At 27.8% G+C, this 22,650-nt stretch overlaps 2 protein-coding genes across 2 annotated transcripts; both read left to right on the top strand.

Annotated features, from left to right (window-relative positions):
- The first annotated feature begins 111 nt into the window (after positions 1-111).
- LOC113371080 (arylsulfatase B-like) lies at positions 112-3,629 on the top strand. Its single transcript, XM_026611726.1, has 11 exons — positions 112-228; positions 298-457; positions 524-603; positions 1,234-1,408; positions 1,481-1,702; positions 2,111-2,265; positions 2,484-2,632; positions 2,695-2,848; positions 2,921-3,057; positions 3,188-3,307; positions 3,464-3,629. The coding sequence occupies exons 1-11, from the start codon at positions 112-114 to the stop codon at positions 3,627-3,629; spliced, it is 1,635 nt and encodes a 544-aa protein (XP_026467511.1).
- Positions 3,630-4,586: 957 nt separating this feature from the next.
- LOC113371079 lies at positions 4,587-22,265 on the top strand (the record flags this gene model as incomplete). Its single annotated transcript, XM_026611725.1, is given in 25 exon segments — positions 4,587-4,591; positions 4,899-4,962; positions 5,664-5,823; positions 5,921-6,000; positions 6,800-6,974; positions 7,034-7,102; positions 7,105-7,254; positions 7,316-7,473; positions 7,617-7,765; positions 7,841-7,980; positions 9,309-9,459; positions 9,638-9,757; positions 10,484-10,642; positions 11,382-11,442; positions 12,044-12,203; positions 13,132-13,211; positions 13,731-13,905; positions 14,181-14,402; positions 14,698-14,855; positions 15,092-15,240; positions 15,331-15,470; positions 16,049-16,199; positions 16,380-16,499; positions 16,576-16,715; positions 22,246-22,265. Coding segments are annotated over 25 exon segments (3,156 nt in total), but the record flags the coding sequence as incomplete, so codon positions are not given.
- Between the last annotated feature and the right edge of the window lie 385 nt (positions 22,266-22,650).

Below are 22,650 nucleotides of genomic sequence, written 5' to 3'. Positions count from 1 at the left end.
GACAATGAGTGATATGAGTACCATATCATTGTTATCTCGGTAAAATTGATTTTTAATTTTTTATCTTCGTTGAAACTACTAAAATATGATGTAGTTATAAAGAGCATTAAAATGAAAGATCACACACCTTTGTTGTATTTATTACTTATTTTAATTACTTCGCAGTTTTCTGCAAAATGTGAGCTATTAAAAAAACCGCACATAATTTTTATATTAGCTGATGATCTGGTGAGTAAATATACAATGGTTTTAGTATAAGAATTCCTTCACGTAGTTTTCTCATTCTAATACATTTAGGGCTGGAATGACGTAGGATTTCATGGATTATCGCAAATCCCTACGCCAAATATAGATGCTTTAGCATATTCCGGTATATCTCTCCAGAATTATTATGTTCAAACAGTATGTACTCCATCCAGGGCTGCTTTGATGACCGGAAAATATCCTATTCACACAGGTTTATAGATCTTAAGACTTTTCTGAAACTGTGAATAGTAATTAAAAAAAAATGTTTTAAAACCAGGTATGCAAAACTCAGTTTTGTTTGGAACTGAAGCACGTGGTCTTCCTTTGAGTGAGCGTCTATTTCCACAATACCTTAAGGTAACTTTCTATATTTTGTTTATAATAATATTGAAATAAATATATTTTGAATATATTGAAATAAATATATTGAAACAAATAATTGTAAATTGGTTACCAAGTATTATTTGTACGTTAATGATGCAAAACTAGAAGAAACTAACTGTGAGACAAAAAATAGAGCTGCGCCATTTATATGTGGTCAACCGAAATGTTGAATAACTTAAACAATTTTCAATAAATTTTGATAAACTGTTTTTCATTATCAAATTGTTAAGAAGAAACTGTAAGCATACTGTACGGTTTTAAATTTAATGATGAAAAAATTGCATTAAATCAAAAGTTTTTTTTAAATTGTTCAAGATATTCAACATTTCCATTGACCACATATAAATGGCGCACCCTGTAGTTATAACAAAAATGTATTTGTATTCATTTTGTAGTTAGAATCCTATCAAATTCCAGTAAATATATAATACATATAGTATTATTAGTATTAGTATATAGTAATATACTCTTCTTTATGTTTATTCTTCATGTTTCACAGTAAATTTCTCGAATTCTTAATATGACATTTACTAATATTAATTTTGTAACGAACTTGTCTCCCAACTAATTAATTTAGTTTATAGCTAGTTTACTATTCATTAGGATTTAGGATACAGCAACCACATGATTGGAAAATGGCATTTGGGCCATTATAAACGAGTATACACTCCTTTGTATAGAGGATTTGATTCGCATTTAGGATTTTGGACGGGTCATCATGATTACTACGATCATTCAGCTTTTGAAAGATACAAATATGGTCTTGATATGCGCAGAGGTAAAAATTATTTTTAATAATACAAAATATAGTAATGCAAAATACTAGTTGTTTTTACTCGTTATTATCTAGGTCTTGATGCAGCTTGGGATTTACATGGACAATATACGACTGATGTATTTAATAAAGAAGCAGTTAAAATTGTTCAGAATCACAATGCTTCCAAACCTCTATTTTTGTATATGGCACATGCAGCTGTTCATTCTGCTAATCCTTACAGCCCTATAACAGCTCCTGATGGTGTGGTAGATAGTTTTAGAAGTATTGAAAACTATCAAAGAAGAAGATTTGCCGGTAAGGCATTCAAATGACAAAATCTAATACCAGCTCTTTATACGATACCAAGTATAAATAACATCTCCTGGTGTTACTGCATCAATTTAATAAATATATAAACAGTATTAGATAAATGGTGAAATTATATCAAATATAGATAGGACAACCGTGATCTTGACACCCAAGACCGTTAGTATGGAAAAGTATCATCAAAAATCGCTAATTCAAAATAAGAATGAGAAATCACACCAGTACTTACCTACTTAGAATCTACCATTAATTACTCAAAACACAAACGACAAAATAAATCATCTGCAAATTAAACATATTAATAATAATTAAATAGATTTTGATAAATTGTATTTTCTAACACTAGCTTTCATGATTGAATAATTTATTAATGGAAAAATTATAATGAAATTGCAGCTGTATTGTCAAAGTTGGACGAGGCCGTTGGAGATCTTATTGATGCTTTGTCAAGAAAAGATATGTTAAAGGACTGTTTGGTTATTTTTTCAACGGACAATGGTGGTGCACCAGAAGTTCATGATAATGCTGGATCAAATTGGCCACTTAGAGGAGTAAGTATAATATTTTGATATTTTATTAAATATTTTACAAAACTATACGAATAGGTATCATTTTCATATTCTTGACAATTTTCAATTCATTGTCTACTACGATTTTCACAAATATTAGAGAAATTTAATTGGCAATGTACTAAAAGTAATGCTAACATGGCCTGTCATTGATATGGCGCGTATATACATCTAAAATATAATTACTTGATTTTTTCCAGGTGAAAGATACTTTATTCGAAGGTGGTGTCAGAGGTACTGGTTTAATTTGGTCACCACTATTAAAAAAGCAGCAACGAATTAGCCAGCAGAAAATGCATATGACCGATTGGATGCCAACATTATTATCTGCTATTGGCGCAAATATATCGTGAGTATAGTTTGAAGCAATTAATCATACGTATCATAATTAATTTAATATTTAAATATAAGTTTAGAGAATATTGATGGACTGGATTTATGGCAAGCACTATCAGAAGATGAAGCATCACCAAGAACACAAATATTATTGAACATTGATGATGTCTATCGACAAGCTGCAGTTATTGATGGAAAATATAAATTACTTAAAGGTAATACTTTTTTGATCATTTTATTTGACTTTTTCGTTAAGTTTTCATGGTTTACAAAGTCATTTTTTATAGAAAATCAGGCAAACAATCAATGGGGCAATTGGTATGGACCAGCAGGACGTAATGAGAGTTACAATATTCAACGTGTTCTGAACAGTAAATCAGGAAAAGCTCTGGCAAAATTAGGAAACACGCCTACGGAAGAAAAAATTAAAGAATTAAGGTAATTTTGACATAAAAAATATCATGTGTGATTTTCTGCATAAATATAAATATGACTATATGCACCGAAATAATACTGAAATTGCTTGATCAGTACAACATCAGTGTGTAAAAAGTATACTTTTTTTAAGAAATGAAGCCGATGTCAAATGTGTTAAACCAGATATATTTACTCCCTGTAAAATACTAGAAGGACCTTGTTTGTTTGACTTGGAAGCTGATCCATGTGAATATAACAATTTAGCCGAAAGGTATGTGGCATCGGAATAAATATTTTTTGTTGTGCTATATATGCCAGATTATTTGAAAAATGCACTAGAGATATACTCTATGCAATTTTTTCTCATCTATAATGCACATTCTTAAATACATATTTTATCTGTAACATGATCCTTTTGTATGTTTAGTGAACCAGAGTTGTTACATAAAATGCTGAAATTGCTTGATAAGTACAATGCTACTGCAGTGCCAAGAGGAAATCTTCCAGATGATCCTCGTAGTGATCCCAGCTTATGGGATCACACATGGACAAATTTTGGAGACTTTGTTGATTTACCGACTACAGCAAAATAAAGAAAAAAATTAATCTTTGGAGTAAATAAAGATGAAATAACTGACTTATGTAAAATACTAACCAAAATGTTTAATTTTGAATATAAATAATACAAATATAGGTACACTGTATCAATTTTGAGTCAACTTTTTAACTTACCGTAGGGTAAGTTATAGTAATCGCAAAAACATCGAAATTGACAATTTTTATATATCTTTACGTTTCAAAAGTTTCCGAACATTTTGGCATACCTTTAAAAAAATCGATGTATGTATGTGTGTAGGTGTGTGCGGGCGTGTGCGGGTGTGTATGGATACAAATTTTCGTCGACGATTTTAGGAACTTGTTTTATTTGTATTGATATGGAGACGTGTTGATTAGTTTTTGACAATGGCAGGTCTAGCCGTTCCGAAGATACGGGGCAAAAAGAACAGACCGTGCAATTTTAATAATTCAAAAAACAATTTACTTCTATTGACAATATGAAGAACTGATTAAATTTCTGGGAAGGCAGGACTAGCGGTTTCGGCGATCTAGTAAAAAAAAGTGAAAAAAAAAAATGCCATTAGGCAGTCTAAAATGATCATTAGACATATGCACATCAAATTATCAGATACTTTATGGAGATTTTAATAATATGTATCAATTTTGTTCACATTTCTAAGGGCTCTGTAACATCGCTTGTCTAAAACTAGTTACAGTATAAAATTCTGGTATGTGAATTAAATTTTGGATTCTTAATATATTCTGAATATTATGAAAATATTCTACTTTCATATGCAATATTCGAATAAACTTCATTTTAGCTGATGTTCAAATAATTTGTAGATATAATAAATGAGTTATAATACTATATATTCAATTATGCAATAGAGGTCAACAATACATAAAGACGTACAAGAATCATTTATATTTGCCTTCATTATGTTTTACTAGAAAACATATTATTAAACACAATACATTAATTAACATGGTAAATGAGGTTGTTTTGATCATAATTGAAGAACTATTATTTATAATTAGAAAAATAAAAAGTTAAATGAATACATATCACTATCTATACAACAACCGATAAATAACTGTAACGTAAACAGATTGAATTTTAATAACGTCATGTCATAATTGATTTTTTATATCTATTAAAATCTAATCAGATTTTATCTGAAATTTGCGTTTATATAAATGATTCTGTACAATGTTATTTGTTATTAGTTGAGTTATTTAATAGCGATTTCAAATATGATTCGGTTTTTGCATTCTCTTACATTATTTAGTTTTTTAATTTCCAGTTTTTTTATTTGTGGTTCAAATGGTAAACGACCAAATATTATTTTTATTCTAGCTGATGATCTGGTAAGTGATTTATATTAACATAACATTGCTTTATCCAGTAATATTATAATATTATACCTATTTTTATATATTTTTATATACCCGATAATATTATATTAATTTTTAAAAGTACTTTTTACCTCGAAATAGTTCGTCTATGGTCTTATTTTCGCCTGAATATATTATTACCAAAGAAACGTTTATTCAAATTCTTAGTTACTGAATCTTTTAGTTTTATGCAAATATGAAATGATAAAACTGTTATGTAATGTGTCTTTAAAAAACTGTGTCCTTTAAAAAACAGTTATTCAAAATATCTATTTTAGACTATGCAAACAATGAATATTTTAAAATATTACTCCTTTAAAAAGTGTGGTAAAGTCGTATACGATTGTAAAATGAAATTATATTGTCTGATAAACATGTGAAAATTATAAATGATAACGAAATGCAAATAATATGATAATTGCAAATATATAATAAAGAAGCTAATTTAATCCAATCAATGAACAATAAGGAAATTGTAACATTGTTGGTTTTGACAAAAAATTCTAAACAAAATGCCTTAGGTAAAAAATTTAAAATAATCGATCACTATTCTATATATGTGATTTAAATAAGTGCACTAAATGTGCGATTATATATGTGACTTTTATTTTACATCTGTATAATGTATATGGAATTATCTATTTCATTTAAAATTTTAATTATTTATGATACAGGGTTGGAATGATGTCGGTTTTCACGGTTCATCTCAAATTCCTACGCCTAATATAGATGCCCTTGCATATTCTGGTGTAATTTTGCATAACTACTATGTCCAGCCATTATGTACACCATCCAGAACTGCGTTTATGACTGGAAAATATCCTATTCGCACAGGTATAATATGAAAAATATATATTTTTATGATTTTTTAATGAACTTCATAAACTTCAGTGTAAAATCAAAATATTACGATGTTTTTGCACCTTTACAGGTATGCAACATGATGTTCTATATGCAGGTGAAGCACGTGGTCTACCGTTAAGTGAACGATTGTTCCCACAATATCTTAAGGTAAATTTGTAATATTATATTATAATTCAAATAAATACTTAAGTTTATACATCAATATCATATTTAATTTTTATAATAGCTGATAGAAGTTATTGTTTTTTGAATAAACAGTTATTTACATGATATGCAGATTTAAGAGTAGGGGGAAGTCCCCGAATGCCAGACATCTAAGGTTATTTATAGATAAATCAAAAAATATTTTACGAAATGTTTATTAAATTATGATTTATGTTAGATAACAAAGTTAGAAATCAAACTAAATTAACAAAAACGCAACCTTTGCTAAAAATAATTAATACTATTAATCAAACTTTGATAAGAAATATGATTTTACAAAGTGGTACCTAGTCCGGACATTTCAAAATTACCAGTATTGAACACATAGGTAGCCATCTCCACACTCTGGAGTGCCTGGACATGTGTGTTTGACAAATATTCTTAGATATTGCAAAAAAACTCGCCTAAATAATACGTGTTAAATAGAGTGTCCGGCATTAGGTGCCGTCTGGCGTTACGGGACTTTCCCTTAAGTAAAATCATAGGGATGAGTGTAAAATATATAAGTTTGCAATATAATCTAAAATTCGATTATATTTTAGCAAATTAAGTTGCTCTACTCTTATATATCAATATAATTACTGATTATGAAACAAATGAGCAAATAATTAATTAATTAATTTGAATCAAGTATATAACAGTTTCCTCACATAAATAATGCCATATATAAGCATTAGGACCTACTTTGGTTCTACTTCTTTCATTGAAATTATTTCTGCAAATTATCGTTGGTTTATTTTAGGATTTGGGATACACTAATCGTATGCTTGGAAAGTGGCATTTAGGACATTACAAAAAGGAGTACACTCCTTTGTACAGGGGTTTCGATTCTCATATAGGAGCATGGGCAGGACATCATGATTACTACGACCACACCGTTAGCGAAAATTCCTGGTTCGGATTAGATATGCGCAGAGGTAAGTTAACACAGTACAATTAATAATAATGAATAAACAATATTTATTTCCTTCCACAGGTTTGGAAGCTGCATGGGATTTGCACGGGCAGTATACTACCGATGTATATTCCAAAGAAGGTGTAAAATTGTAGAAAATCACAATTCTTCCGAACCACTATTTTTATATGTAGCTCATACCGCAGTACATTCTTCCAATTCCTACAGTCCTTTACCAGCACCTGATAATGTAGTCGATAGTTTCAACGGCATCGAAAATTATCAAAGGAGAAGATTTGCAGGTTAATTTACTGGAATCTGATTTTTAATCCGGTTTATCCTAACAATTGTTTGAATTTACAGCGATTTTAACAAAAATGGACGATGCAATTGGCGAGCTGGTGGAAGCATTATCTAAGAAAGACATGCTGAAAGATAGTATAATTATCTTCTCAACAGATAATGGTGGTGCTCCAGCTGGATTTAATTTAAATGCTGCCTCCAATTGGCCACTCAGAGGGGTACAATCATATAAAATATATACTTAAAATAATATCCTGCCTATTCGTTAATGATCTTCAGTTTAGAATTTTTAGCAGTAGTCCCATTGAACATAAATTGGTAACAATTCAACTATAGATTATGAATTGATTTTAATCTTTAGGTAAAATACACGTTGTTTGAAGGTGCCGTAAGAGGCGCCGGATTAATTTGGTCACCTCTAATTAAAAAATCTCAAAGAGTAAGTAATCAAAGAATACATATCAGTGACTGGATGCCGACGCTATTTTCCGCTATTGGAGCTAATATATCGTTAGTATAATTGATAAAACTATTATAAATTAGTGCTGTTGAAGACAATTCAATAACCAATGTTAAATTTTTAAGAATAAATAATTTGGATGGCATGGATTTATGGAAAAGTTTGTCTGAAGATGCACCGTCGCCAAGAAGTGAGATTTTATTAAATTTGGACGATAGGTATAAACAAGCTGCAGTCATCGATGGAAGATATAAACTAATGCAAGGTATTATGAAGCTGAAATTTGTAATAGATTTGCTTTATCATAAATTATGGTCTATTAACTTTTTGAAATCTCGGCTTAATACACGTAACATTGGTTACCTACTATTCAGTAGAGTCGATCACTAATTAATGATACATTGATAATTACGTTACCTAATTTTCAAAAACGAAATATTTTGATAACAAGCAAGGCCACAGATGATTTTAAATAAGATAAACGAGACCCCACAATCACGAATTTTCTAGACTTTGAGGTGATCGCGATCGACCTGTGGACTGCCATGATATTTTACCGTGCCATGATATTTTACCTTTATGAGAAAACGCTTATTGAAAAAAACTTATGATAATTTAATTTATATGAAATTCGTATTTTTAGTACAATCAGAATATATTTGATAAACAATTTCTTGTTCCACAAGTTTTGCATTAGACTGTGTATCCCCATTTGGCCATATTGGAAGACCCATCTTGATATTAGATAATGGCAGATAATTCTATATTTGAAAGGATAGACATTCGATATTTGTTTTATTAAGGTGACCATATCACAAGGTGTCCCGGTTTTTTCTAAAAATAATATTTGTCCCGGATTAGATTGTTATAGTTTTTAAAAACTATAGGTCTAAATTGAATCTTCGCTCTTACTTGATAATTAATTGATTTAAAAAAATATTACTCTTAAAAAAAAAAAAATTTTAAATAGTATTTTTTATTCTAAAATCATATTAAATTTTTTAGCATACATCCCTCCCCCGTCCAGGACTTACCGTCTCGGTTTTGACATAAAAAATATGATCCTTAGTTTTTTATATATTTAAGTGTAATTTTGAGTACGGAGCAAGCAAATCATCTTATTTATTTATTTATTTCTTTGGTATCTCTTTACCATACACATTTTCTGCATGCATTTTTTTAATAAAATCGTTAGATATAATATTTCTCCATATTGTTATTTCTTTCATATTATTAATTTCTAATGAAAATTTGCCTCTATGTTCTATATAATTTGCGCAGAGTCCAATTATATATATAACTATCACAAATTTGTACCAGAATTATATGAAGTTTTTACAATTAGTACCTACTCTCCCGCTAATTGAACATTGATTAATAAAAACTTTTGCGAAAAACGAAATTAAATTTTTGAAAACGAAGTAAAACAATGATTCGATAAAATAATAATTCATTAGTTGATGGAAGTAAAAAATTAGCAAATCATCTCTTAAAATTAGAAATGATATGCTAGCAATATATACATATTTGAAAAACATATATATGTATAAATACCAATTTATACAAACGTTTAAATATTTGCAATTATATCAGGAGACATTTTCAACGGAGGATGGAATGGTTGGTATGGACCGTCTGGGCGCAATATTACATATAATATGGACAAAATCTTAGCAAGTAAAACTAGAAAGGCTTTGGAGAAACTGGGATATGCTCCAACTCCAGAACAAATTACCTCCTTAAGGTGAACACAATTTTATTTAATATAGTAAACTCTATAAAAAACATAAAACATAATGAGGCTGAACATAAAAAAACACAAAAACATAAATTTCTAACAAATAAAAAATGATTTTTTTAGCTAATTTGCTGTATTAATATTATAAAAATAACTGTAAAAATTTATGTAACAAATATTTCAGAAAACAAGCTGATCTCGAATGCCCTGAAATTAAACCATCAACTGAATGCAATTTGAAAATGGGCCCTTGTGTATTTGATCTTGTTGCTGATCCATGCGAACAAAATAACTTAGCTCAAAGGTAAGAAAATAATACAAAATTGAATAAATAATATGTAATATAATAAACTATAAGTTATTTTCTATCGTAATAACTACAGGTCTGAAACTTCATTTTTGTAGAAATTTTTAATTATATAGGGAATACACCGATATGTATCAGGTACAGTTAGTGAATAATCTAGTTTAATATTAGTTATATTATTTCGTTATTAGACTAATGATGTAACAAAATAGACTTTAAATTATGATATATAGGATTGCACATCACTAGATTTCTAAATGTCAACAAAACTATTTTGACCAATCTAAAATTTCATAATTTTATACAATTTTCACTTGAAAATAAAGATAGCAATATGCAATATGTGAAAATAGCCCTTGATTCACCAATAAGAAGTTAGCCCTATTAGAGAAATCGTAGTACTAAAATCATCAAATATGGATGGATTAACCATTGGGTTACCATCTAAAAACACGAAGGAGAAGTTTCAGCCCAACTGCTTATAGGACGTAAGATTCTGATCGCTGTTAAGATTTTTTTTTATTATCTCTTTGATATCAAATAAATTTGATGAATTTACAATAGTCGGCCGAAAAGATATGGGTAAAAAAAAATGAACAAAAAATTCGTCCTCTTTACATTAAATACAACTGGGCCTGCTGGATATTGACAAAAAATACTGAATAACGCTTACATTTAAATTAATTTAACATATCTTTTACTTTTATATTTTTGTATTTTTAGTGAACCACAAATACTAGAAAAATTACAAGATTTACTGGCTACCTACAACTCTAGTTTTATTATGCCTCCAAGCAACCTACCAATTGATCCGAGATCCAGGCCGAGTCTCTTTGATCATACCTGGTCAAACTTTGGCGATCATAACATTACTTTGCCCTTGTAATAATAAATAGCATAAGATTACATTTTACATATGATATGTGATATGAAATAATATCTACTTGATAAAGGAGATATTTGCAGTGTTTTATCCATTAATTCATGTGCAGTAAATAAATTGTTGCATAAATTATTAACCTGTTATTCTTATCATTCTGAAGTAATAAAATAAATGTGTGCGTTGAGACCAACGCGGAGAATAAATTTCTAAATGTTTCCATGTTAGACGAAGTAAAACACAGTTAGACATAGTTAAATCTTATATAAAAAGTGCGTTAATAATTGAATTTGGTTTTCCATAATTTAAAGACATAGACACAAAGATCTAAGGAATTAATCAAAAGTGTGATAGTGTTTTTAAAATGTTGCTTTTGTAATCGTGATTTCCAAAGTTTCAAAAGTTAACACCATAATCAATAATATATCAGAATGCTTTCGTTCATCACTGACAAAATTATTGTTTTGTTAATTTAATACATTTTTATTACCTTTTAATAAATAATATCACACCTGATAAGTATTCTTAATAATATTGATTTAATACCATAATCTCATCTAAATATTGACTTCGTCATTAGCAATATCATAATCTTTGTTAGCCGATTAACTAAAATCTTATCACACAAATTTATACGATGTAAAATGTAAATTATACGTTTATTTATTTGTATAATTGCGAAATGGCTAGCCGAGAAAATATTTTTTTGTGCTTTTTTATATTTGTGTCAACCTGCTGCAGCTTCAACTTTTGCGAAAATGTTAAAAGACCTCATATAATATTTATTTTGGCTGATGACTTGGTAAGTTAATTAAATATTTGTAAAGCCTTTCTGTAAATACTATTGTAGAAAATATAATATAAATATAAAAATATTGTTTAGAAACAACAAGTTATTATCTCTTTTATCGATGATGTTATTATAATACTTGAAATAAATCTAGTATCAGTTGACAATGAGATATAAATTTGTGAAGGCAGAGAATAGTGATAGCTGTGTTTTTTTACATTTTGACTAACATGTCAAATTTAAGTGATTTTGATTTCGTAGAACTATTTTTGGATTTTTTATCAATTTACATACATGTTCCAAATTTAGCAAAAAACTTTATTTATCCATTCATCATAAATTAATAATTTTCAAATACTCAAGTAAACTGTTCAATAATTTGTCAAAAGTGCAACTGAATCAACGGCAATGTTGATTCAGTTGCCATAAGAATAAAATTATTCAAGTGATAATTTGCACATCTCACATTAAGTTTCTTTACAAAAGAAAAATTGTATCAGTAGTTTAAAAAGAAATGTTTTAAGGTGTTGTTCAGAATTTTCTTATGTTCATAGGTTTTTTTCATAGTTTGATTTTTACTATTCATTTGTTCAGTAAAACTATAATATTTTAGGGTTGGAATGACGTTGGATTTCATGGTTCATCTCAAATTCCGACACCTAACATAGATGCCCTTGCCTATTCTGGAGTGATTTTGCAAAACTATTACGTCCAACCATTATGTACACCATCAAGAAGTGCTCTAATGACTGGAAAATATCCAATTCATTTAGGTAATGGTCATTGTAATATTATTGAATTTAATTATAGTCATCAATCTCTATCAATATCAAGTCATCAATAGTCAATTTTATTAAAAGAAATCTTTAATTTTGCCCAGAAAGCTTATTTTTTTATTTGCATAGACTTATTGCCGATCAAAATAATATACATTCTTTAAGACAATATGCTGGGTGTAAATGTATTTAAGAGATTTAGCTCGGTATCTCCAAAACGTCTAGATCTAGACCTGCCTTTGCCAAAAACTAATCAGCACGTCTTCTCATGAATGTTGTTTGAAGCATTCAAATTGGTTAATCCGTGCGCCCGAAATCGTGGACGATAAATTGTATACACACAATACGTTCAAAATCCAAGAAGCCAAGTTTTCAGAAACCTTCAAAACGTGATGAAATGAAAAAAATTTCTATTTCGATTTTTGGACGATTGCAATATCTAACCCTACATGAACTTAGAAAATATGTACATACGAGTACATATATCATAAATTCAAATACATATATCTATATATAATAAGACTCAAAATATGAATCTAAACAGATACGTATAGTATAAATAATCATTAAAAACTCATAACCATAACATTTTTACTCGATATAGTGAAGGCCAAATAAAGAAATGCATATTGTATAAATACACATTGATTTTTTGGATATAGCAAAGAGCAAATAGTAAATGTACATGTAATATAAATTCATAAATCTGGCATAAATTTCAGTAATGATTCGATGAATCGAAACTGTGTTATAATTCCTTTAGTCAATTTTATTGTGTAAATCTCCAAAGATTTGCAAAGCAGAACTCGCAGTTTCATATGGAACCATTTTATTTACTATAAATACTATTTATGTAGCTTCAAAATTCATTCAATAATGGAATATATTTATATTTATTCCTAATTAAAAATATGTATTTAATTAGGAATGCAGCACAAAGTTATAGACGCCGGAGAACCACGTGGTCTTCCTTTAGGAGAACGTTTGCTTCCTCAATATCTTAAGGTAAGAAAACTGGTCCTTGGGTTGATATTCAAAATTAACCCCCCCCCCCTTCCCCATCAAACATCATGTGTTGTTATTATTTTTTACTTTTTTTGAAAATGTTCGTTTTTTTTAAAAAAAAATCGGTTAAAAATAAATACACGTGATATTTTACTATATCCTTCCCTCCCTCACGTGATATTTCATGATTTTTTGTCAACCCCCCCTCCCCAAAAAAACCTCACGTGATTAACTGACGCCCCCTTATAGATGCGTATTAATACCATACATTTTCCATAAAGATTTTACAAAAAATATAGATTGCAGTTCTAATAATAGATTATAATAGTCAGTTCTAATAATCTTTTATAATAATATTACATGAATCTAAAGAAATATAAGAGAATATGAGTAATATTATTAATGGACCGAACGAAATTTTCTTCATGATCTTGTATTTTGTAAATTTATTGAATGTCCTTTACTGGACAGTTGTAAATAAAAGAGATAATAATATTCTTGTATTTTGTATATTTTTAGGATTTAGGATACAGTAACCACATGGTTGGTAAATGGCATTTAGGACATTACAAAAAAGAATACACTCCTTTATATAGGGGATTTGATTCACATCTCGGAATTTGGTCCGGATTTCATGACTATTATGATCATTCTGTGTATGAAGAACCTTGGTATGGTTTGGACATGAGGAGAGGTAAATTCAATCATAAGAAAATTTTTACATAATAGAATGTCATTTTCAAGTGTATTACTATAAATTATTATTAATTTTTTAACGAAAATTAATTTCTATATTTTGATTAAGTAATATATTTATCTGCTAATAGACGAAATACGAACCTTTTTAATATTCGTACTAAAATTAAATTCAGCCATTTATATAATTTTTTTGATACAAGTAAATATATATTTAAATATAATAAAATATTTATTTATACTCTATTATTATATTTTTATAAATATTTTCAGGTATGGATGCTGCTTGGGATTTACACGGTCAATATTCAACAGATGTATTTTCGGAAGAGGCTGTTAAAATTGTAGAAGATCATAATACAACTAATCCTTTATTTTTATATATGGCCCATGCTGCAGTTCATTCTGCAAATACTTATAATCCTTTACCAGCACCTGATGAAGTGGTTGATAGTTTTAAAGAAATTGAAAGTTTCCAGAGGAGAAAGTTTGCAGGTATAATTTTAGCGCCTTTGTACGATCAAATTGAACTTATTTTACTGGCACATCTGCATGAAATTATAATTTTGGATACTTACTAGAGTATAATATAATATAAAATCAGAACAATGAATAATTTGACAATTATCATTGTTAGTTAACTCTGAATTTTGAAGTCAAATGAACCTTTAACCAAGTTGAGCATTGGTGATTAGATAAAAATCCCAAACTCTATGCAAAAATATTTCTGATAGATTTATATATTCATACGTGGTTTGTAATTAATTAAGTAATATTTATAATTTTAAAGCAATATTAAAGAAAATGGATGATGCTATCGGAGATCTAATTGATGCCTTGTCACGCAAAAATATGCTGAAAGATAGTTTAATTGTTTTTTCCACTGACAATGGAGGATCTCCTGTGGGAATAGGTCCAAATTCAGCATCCAATTGGCCTCTTAGAGGGGTAAGGATTGTTTTTGTTATAAATTATCAAAATGACATACTTTTGACATAAATTATTTATACTGGAAACGATATATTTTAATAATAAAACAACTAAAACTGATCCTTGATATTTTATAACTATAACGCTATAAAATATCAAGCTATAGATTTTATGAAGTATTTGAATAATCATCAACTTTAAGGTAATTTCTATGATTGAATCTAGATATATCTAATTCAATGTTTGAATTTTAGGCTAAATTTACATTATTCGAAGGCGGTGTAAGAGGAGCAGCTGCAATTTGGTCGCCTCTAATTAAAAAGTCTCAAAGAATTAGTAATCAGAAGATGCATATTAGTGACTGGATGCCCACATTATTATCAGCAATTAAGGCAGATATTTCGTAAGAAGTATTATTTATAAAACAATACATGAAATAAGTGATTTTTACATTGTTAAAATAAATTTTCTAAACTATAGAACAATTTTTTAGTATAAAAGGCTTGGATGGATTAGATTTATGGAAGGCGTTATCTGAAGACAAACCATCACCAAGGAGTGAAATTTTACTAAATATTGATGATATTTACGGTCAGGCTGCACTGATTAGCGGAAAATTTAAGTTGATAAAAGGTATGGATGTTTGAAATATATATATATATATATATATATAATATATATATATATATATATTATTTAGCTTAGATCCGTCGTTTCCAACCTATGGGGGTACCTAAAGCTGTTTCCAAAATACTATCTTCAAAAGCAAACTAAAAATTTTGCAATGGTATACAAAGGGGAACAAAACAGTAATTACTTTTTATGCACATTTTATCATAATATTCCAATATAATTTATAATAGTTTGATAATATCAGTCGAGTATTTATGAAATTACATTGATGGAAAAAATTAAGGGATGCGATTTTTTTTTAATAAGGACGAGGTGGCGCAGTGCGAGAAAGGTTGGAACCACTGGTGGATAATATACTCGATAAAAAATGATTAAATTTGACGTATTTTTATTTTCCTTAACCATCATTTCTAAACTTTTTAAAATTTGTCTAAATTGGTACTTTAAATTTTGCTATCAGTATTTCTTTAGTCTAACTACAGCAGCATAGTTATAGTTTTCCAAAAAACATTATTTATTCAAAAATATATCATTATATATTAAATGAATGTATATTAAAGTTAATATTTTATTACTAGGAGATATATTTGATGGAGAATTGAATGGTTGGTATGGACCTTCTGGAAGAAACGATACTTATGATATTGAGAAAATGATTGACAGCAAAGTTGGTAAAGCAATGAAACGTCTTGGTCAATCCCCAACAATTAACAAAATTAAAAAATTAAGGTAAAAATTGCAAATATGCTGAACAACATTAATGCGTCATGTCCTATTAAATAATTTTGTATTTTTTAAATATTTCATTAGAAACTAATGGTCTTTCATTGCATGGATAAGCTTCTTGAGCTCTTCAATGGTAGTATATGTAGCGAATGACCTCATAATTTTATAAAAACTTTGTTTTAGATATAGTGCAGAAGTCAAGTGTTCAGAAACAAAAGCATCTTCATCATGTGATTTGCAAAATGGTCCATGTTTATTTGATCTCGTTGCTGATCCTTGTGAACGCAACAATTTAGCAAACAGGTAACTGAGTGTTAATAATAATTTAATACATACAGTCTACAGCATAAATTTATTGTTTTATTTTTTTATTTTATAGAAAACCAGAGATCCTAAATAAACTCTTAAATTTGCTGGACAAATACAATTCCACTATAGTTCCGCCAGGAAATTTACCTAATCATCCACGAAGCAATCCTAGTTTATGGGATCATACTTGGACAAATTTTGGAGATTTTGATACTTCAATTGATTGACAATTTTATTACTAACAGGATAACTTAATTAATAATATTTTATTTTTTTATAAAGATTTTTTTAGAAATATACTTCAGCTCATCACAAAAATATTTTTATAGCACTTTCCTCATATGAAGTTACTAATATTATAACATAGATGTATGAGGTACTATCAATTTAATTTCATATTGAGAATGATGCCATCTTCAATTTAGATTTAAGACTAATTTTTAATATTAAAATGTGTCATTATAAGAAATATGTTAAGTGTGATACAATCAATAAGCTTTGTGAATCACGAAGTGTTAATATTTTTGAATATTCATCTATTTTGCCACTTTCTTCGTCTTAAGTATAAAGTAAATAGAACAAAAATAATGAAGTAAAATCAACATTATCAAATTTAATTTATGAGTGATGTATTTTTGCAACTTATAACTTTTTCTTTCGTTTAAAACAGACACGACGGATGGACAAAATCCTGCATGCAAAAGCATTAATATAATCTATTCCTATTTTTAAGTTGAACACACTTATCATAAAATTTTTGAAAGTTTATTAAACTTATAGTATGATTTATTACAAATTCAAAATATGCCAACCGAACACAAAAAACAATTATTTCATTCAGCTAATATATACAATGCATCCACATGTTAAAATGTAAAAACAAATATGTAATTTATTCATCATCGCAAATCCATGTAAGAAGAGTTCAACGAATGTGCATTTTCAATATAACACCATATCGAATTTTCGAAATTCTCCGAGGTCATTAATACATAAAGTTACTAGAATTGCCACAGGATAGTGCGTTGACTGCAACTTTTTTCAAAAATGCATCACTATAACAAAAGTATGTAACAATCTAAATATAATATGCGTACAAATTCAGGCAACAACAAACAAATCTAATTTCGTATTCGTATTCAGAATGCATTTTCATGATGTGTCACAGCAAAAAATCAAATATCGGCTTGTATTGTTCTTACAAGTCATTTGCATTTTTGGGTTTGCAGACGGCCACGGCGCTCTTTGGGAAGTCGTGGTAGTACAGTCATAGACCTATTTCATTTATTCAAAATCATTTCTTTGAATTAAATTATTAAAATTCGAAGTAAAGTTCTTTCTAACACTTTTGACCGCAGAAGTAATCGAACACAGTCATATAATGAAAATATAGAAATGAAATGGTTCATCTGATGATTCAGACATTAATCACTAAATAGGCACCCATAGTAAAGGATAATTAAATTTATTTCAGCTTTTTATTCTTAAAAACGGAATATGTCAGTAAATTACCTATCAAAACAAAATAAGAATGATATAATTTATAAATGAAATCAAGAATTAATGAAAACATTAAGGAGCATGATCTGAACAAAAATATCTAGTATATATATAGAGACATTATAATATGTGATTTTTTACCAAAATAGTATAGTACTATTTTTTCAGGGAAGTACATCAAATGAAAAGGTTTGGAGTAATGCTGACAAAATTTATTAATTTATTAAATTGTTATTTATTAACTGTCCGAATTAGACCTTGAGTGTTTAGAATTTTTTTTATTACAAATGTTAATGTTTATTCACATATATATGGATGCATGTGTGGGGCATTTATTAATAATTAAATGCATGCATGATAATAAACAAATCCAATACACAATTATGTACGTTTTTCAAAATTTCACGTATTAATAATAGTATTTTAATCAAACTTTATTTTTATTTACAGGTTAGAAATAATTTCACAAAATTATGACTAGATTGCAATATACCATTTAGTATGTTTTTGTGCTAAAAACTCCTGTAATCTCCCAACTGAAAGAAAATTGGTGAATTTACGAATTTATTGGTGAACTCTATATATTAGTTTTATATATGAAATCAATTTCAAAATAACTTTATATAGATATTAATTTTATATATGAAAACAATTATCACAAGGCTATCAATACTTTTTGTACATTAATCCTACTTTGTATTTGTTTAACAAACGTGATTTACTAAATTAAGTAGGAAGTGAAATTAAAAAGAAAGCTCGAGTCCTGCTCGAAATTTTCGTTCTAGAGTATTTAGATGACAAACCAATGGTTAATATAATAGTGATCATAGATACTTAAATCAGATGCAGCAAGAGCCAGAAAGAACCATTTTAACCTAGAAACATATTTAAATATAAGTTTCAAATAATTCGAGATCAGGTTTTCATTAGAAAGAAATGTTGAGATGAAAAGTTGTGGGCAGTCATAAAAAGGGCAGTTGCAAAATAATAGGTCTAATAAATTGATTTGGCTCAAATAATAATACAACTTCTCTGGGTAATATAATGCATATTTATCATCAACATTTTACAAAAATTTGCAGTTTATCAAAATTCCAGAAACTAATAATACAGAAATGATATGATTGAACCAAACACCAATAAATCCTGTGGCACTAAACATAGACTTAAATGGTTTTAAATCCTTAGTTTTACAATTATAATTATACCTTTTCTACTGGACAATTTGTTATAAATTATATAGGTATATAGTTATTTATTACAAATATTTCAATAATAATTTATTACCGCACGTGCTCTGTACTCTAGAAAAATAGTTCATAATAAAGACAATAATGTCGTGATATTTTCTACGATGAAGCTTGCAATTTCTAATCATAGCTTCGATCTTGTTTATTCTTAATAAATATGTCATAAATAAAAATCAATGAAGCGAATAAAAAAAAGCTATGCATTCAAGCGCAACCTGGTCTTGTCTAGTAAGTTAGGCAACAAATTCTGTTATATCATTTTTAACACTTATATCACTAATGTGTCCCAATCTTGTTTCTAAATATTGGATATAGACAAAAACGTAGACCAAAGAAATTAGAAGTAGATATTTTGAACGATGTGATTGTTTTTGAAATTTTAATCCAATAAGCAAAATTTACAAAATTCATCAAGGAGTTTTATAAATCAACAATAAATTTTGCACAAAAAAGTGGACATAAATTAAGAACTAAAAACATTTAAATGAAAAATCTTTAATATTCAATAGGATAGAGAGGGGGGTTAAAAGTCCACCACCGATATCTCAAAAACAGGTAAATTTAAAAAAAAAATTTAACAACAATATTTGAAAGTAGAGGAAAAATGAGCCACCATCTTGATTCTTACGTCGTAAGTAAAAACAAAAAAATAAGTTGAAAAATCCATAACAAAAATATTTTCTCTCATTGTTAGTTTTTTTGGTTGTGAGCACTGTTGTTTAGTTTACAAGACCTTAATATAATTTTTAAGTATACGTTATTTGAATGTTTAATAAGATGTGTTCTTATTTTTAATTTGGATTCAACAGTTTTTGTTATATAAACTCTATGAAAGCTTATGTGCTGATGGGGTAAAAAATACCATCTGAGCATTTCCCTAACAAGGTGTTAACAATGAAAAAAAGTAAATCAAATTAAAGAAGCAATTTTACAATAAATAAGTTAAATAAATAGTTATTCCGACGTAGCTTCAAACATAAATTTTTATCTGTTAATTAAAATATATATCTTATTTGAATTCGTACGATTTTTTTCAAGAAATGATATTTTTGATCTACTAGTGCTTTACAGATTGTTTTGATTCTGTGTAGTCAAAGTATATAAGAGATTTATAGATCACATTACAGATTTCAATCTAAATACATAAGTAAGCGCTTTATATAGAAATGATAACATTTTTTTCAATTTCGGAGTCTTACTTTGATAAAGAATACTATTAACCGTGGGTAATTACTCATGTATTATTTAGCAATTAGATTCAAAATATATTCTCTGGTAATACAAATATTGAATGAGTAATGTAAACTAATTATTCATTTTGATGTTACATGTATTACTACTACGTTTTTGATATCATTAGCATTGTAATTAACATGTACGCACCTTTTGTTTATGTCTTTATTACAAATTTATTTTTGTCAATAAATATTTATATTTAAAAAAAATTGGCAGGCAGCAATGATTTCATTTCTGACCAAGAACTGAATATTGCTGCAGTGATATAAAAACAATTAAAATCATATTTCAAATCGGGCTTATCTTCAATCATAAATCATATGAATATATGCAATCTATAATATATAATGTTTATTTTAAATTATTTTTATATCATACTCATTTAAAAGCAAATAATTGAAAGCATACCTCAGCACGCATTTTTGAAAAAATAACAAGTCTCAAAGATACTAATATTTATATTAAACATACCTTCCATATAAGTTTATCAAATAACAAAATAATAGACTTCCTCAACAATTTACAAATTGGAAACATTAAATTCGATATCATATGACTAAATAAGGTGTAACAATTAGCAAAAATTGATGACGACCTGAATCTGCTGTACATGCATTATTCATAAAAACATCTTGATAAAAAATTGACGCAGAATTACGAATTGTATACTACTTGGATAGACATACATATTAGTATGAAGAGATAACGTATTACAGAGAATGTTATCAATAGAGGGAAAAATGTTTACTAACATTTTTAATTTTGTTTATATATTATATATATTGCAAATAACGAGATGGAAATTTAACTTGCTTATAAACAATACATGGAATATTGTTGATGGATCATTTTTTAGTTTATTTATTTTTCGTTTGTAACGTAAAGTAAGTGTTTTTGGTTCACAAATATTCTTATTTAGTGGAAATTTTTTTCGTTTTATTTTACATTTTAAAAATTGATTGTAAAATATAGATCAAATATATGTTTTCAATTGAAAATAGCCCACTTCGGGCACTGCGGTGTAAATGGCAATGGAAAATCTTTCACATTATTATTCTTCCTAAATTGTTGGAACTTATAATCGAACCATTTTGATCAAATACTCTTTTGACTAATTTGACTTAAGCACTGCTAAATCTTACATTTGATTAAAATGAATAATTGCAATATCGAGTCCCAGGAAAAACTATTGGAAATTTTCATCGAACCATTAATTGTTTTGTTTGTACCATTGCCCAGCATTTATTTTACGTAATTACAAAGTGCGCAGTTTCATCAATTAATCCATTAAAAGAGTCATTCATTCATTCAGTTGCAGTTCATTCCAAAGTGATATATGCACTCTTTAATTATTGAGTCATGATTATATCATTTTGAAAAGGTTTAGGAATGAAGATCTTCATTAACAACCGAGCTGTATCACGCTCTAATTAAAAGCATATTATTTTCAGCATTTATTTAAGCGGAAGTATTAAAGTTCTTAGAAGATGAGCATGTGCCGATCAGGCTGAAGCTAATTTTTCACGAGTGGAAAATGATGATGCGGAAATTCCAGCTTATGTATTGATTTTCATTGGAATATATTGAATAATCATCTAATAAATTTAGATTAAGCTAAATATTAGGCAACTACAGTAAAACTTAATATTTCAAGGTATCAATAAATGTTTACTCGAGTTTGATTTACTACTTTATTACTATGGAACTTTTTCAGATAAAACAAATGATAAATGAATTTAATATATGCAATCCTTAAAATAATAATATTGAAAGTTTTAATTTTCAGACAATATGCAAAAATTTACTATTTTATGCTAATATTGAAGTCTACGCAATACAAAACCATAAATAAAAATAGTTTCCATGTTTAGAAACATGGCAGCAGATTTCCTGAGTAATTATCATTTTACATGATTTAATTTTGGTGTTTATACCAATTTGGTTCAATGTTTTGAGAAATAAATAAGTCTTGTATATGAAAGATTTATAACAAAGACAAATTTAACATCCAATTTCCAAGAATTTTAAGGAATTTGAATATCAAGATAATTTTATGAACACAAAAACTCTTAAATATTATTTTCTAATATATGCGATTCTCAGTTTATATGAAATTATTTTCTTCTAATGGATAAGAAGTTATGAAACTTTACTTGAAT

This window comes from Ctenocephalides felis, unplaced genomic scaffold (assembly GCF_003426905.1).
Source record: "Ctenocephalides felis isolate EL2017-DRISC unplaced genomic scaffold, ASM342690v1 CF-g0.4_SCAFFOLD_01492, whole genome shotgun sequence".
Taxonomy (NCBI): Eukaryota; Metazoa; Arthropoda; class Insecta; order Siphonaptera; family Pulicidae; genus Ctenocephalides; species Ctenocephalides felis.
The sequence above is the reverse complement of the archived record's forward strand: the minus strand, read 5'-3'. Positions and strand labels throughout refer to the sequence as shown.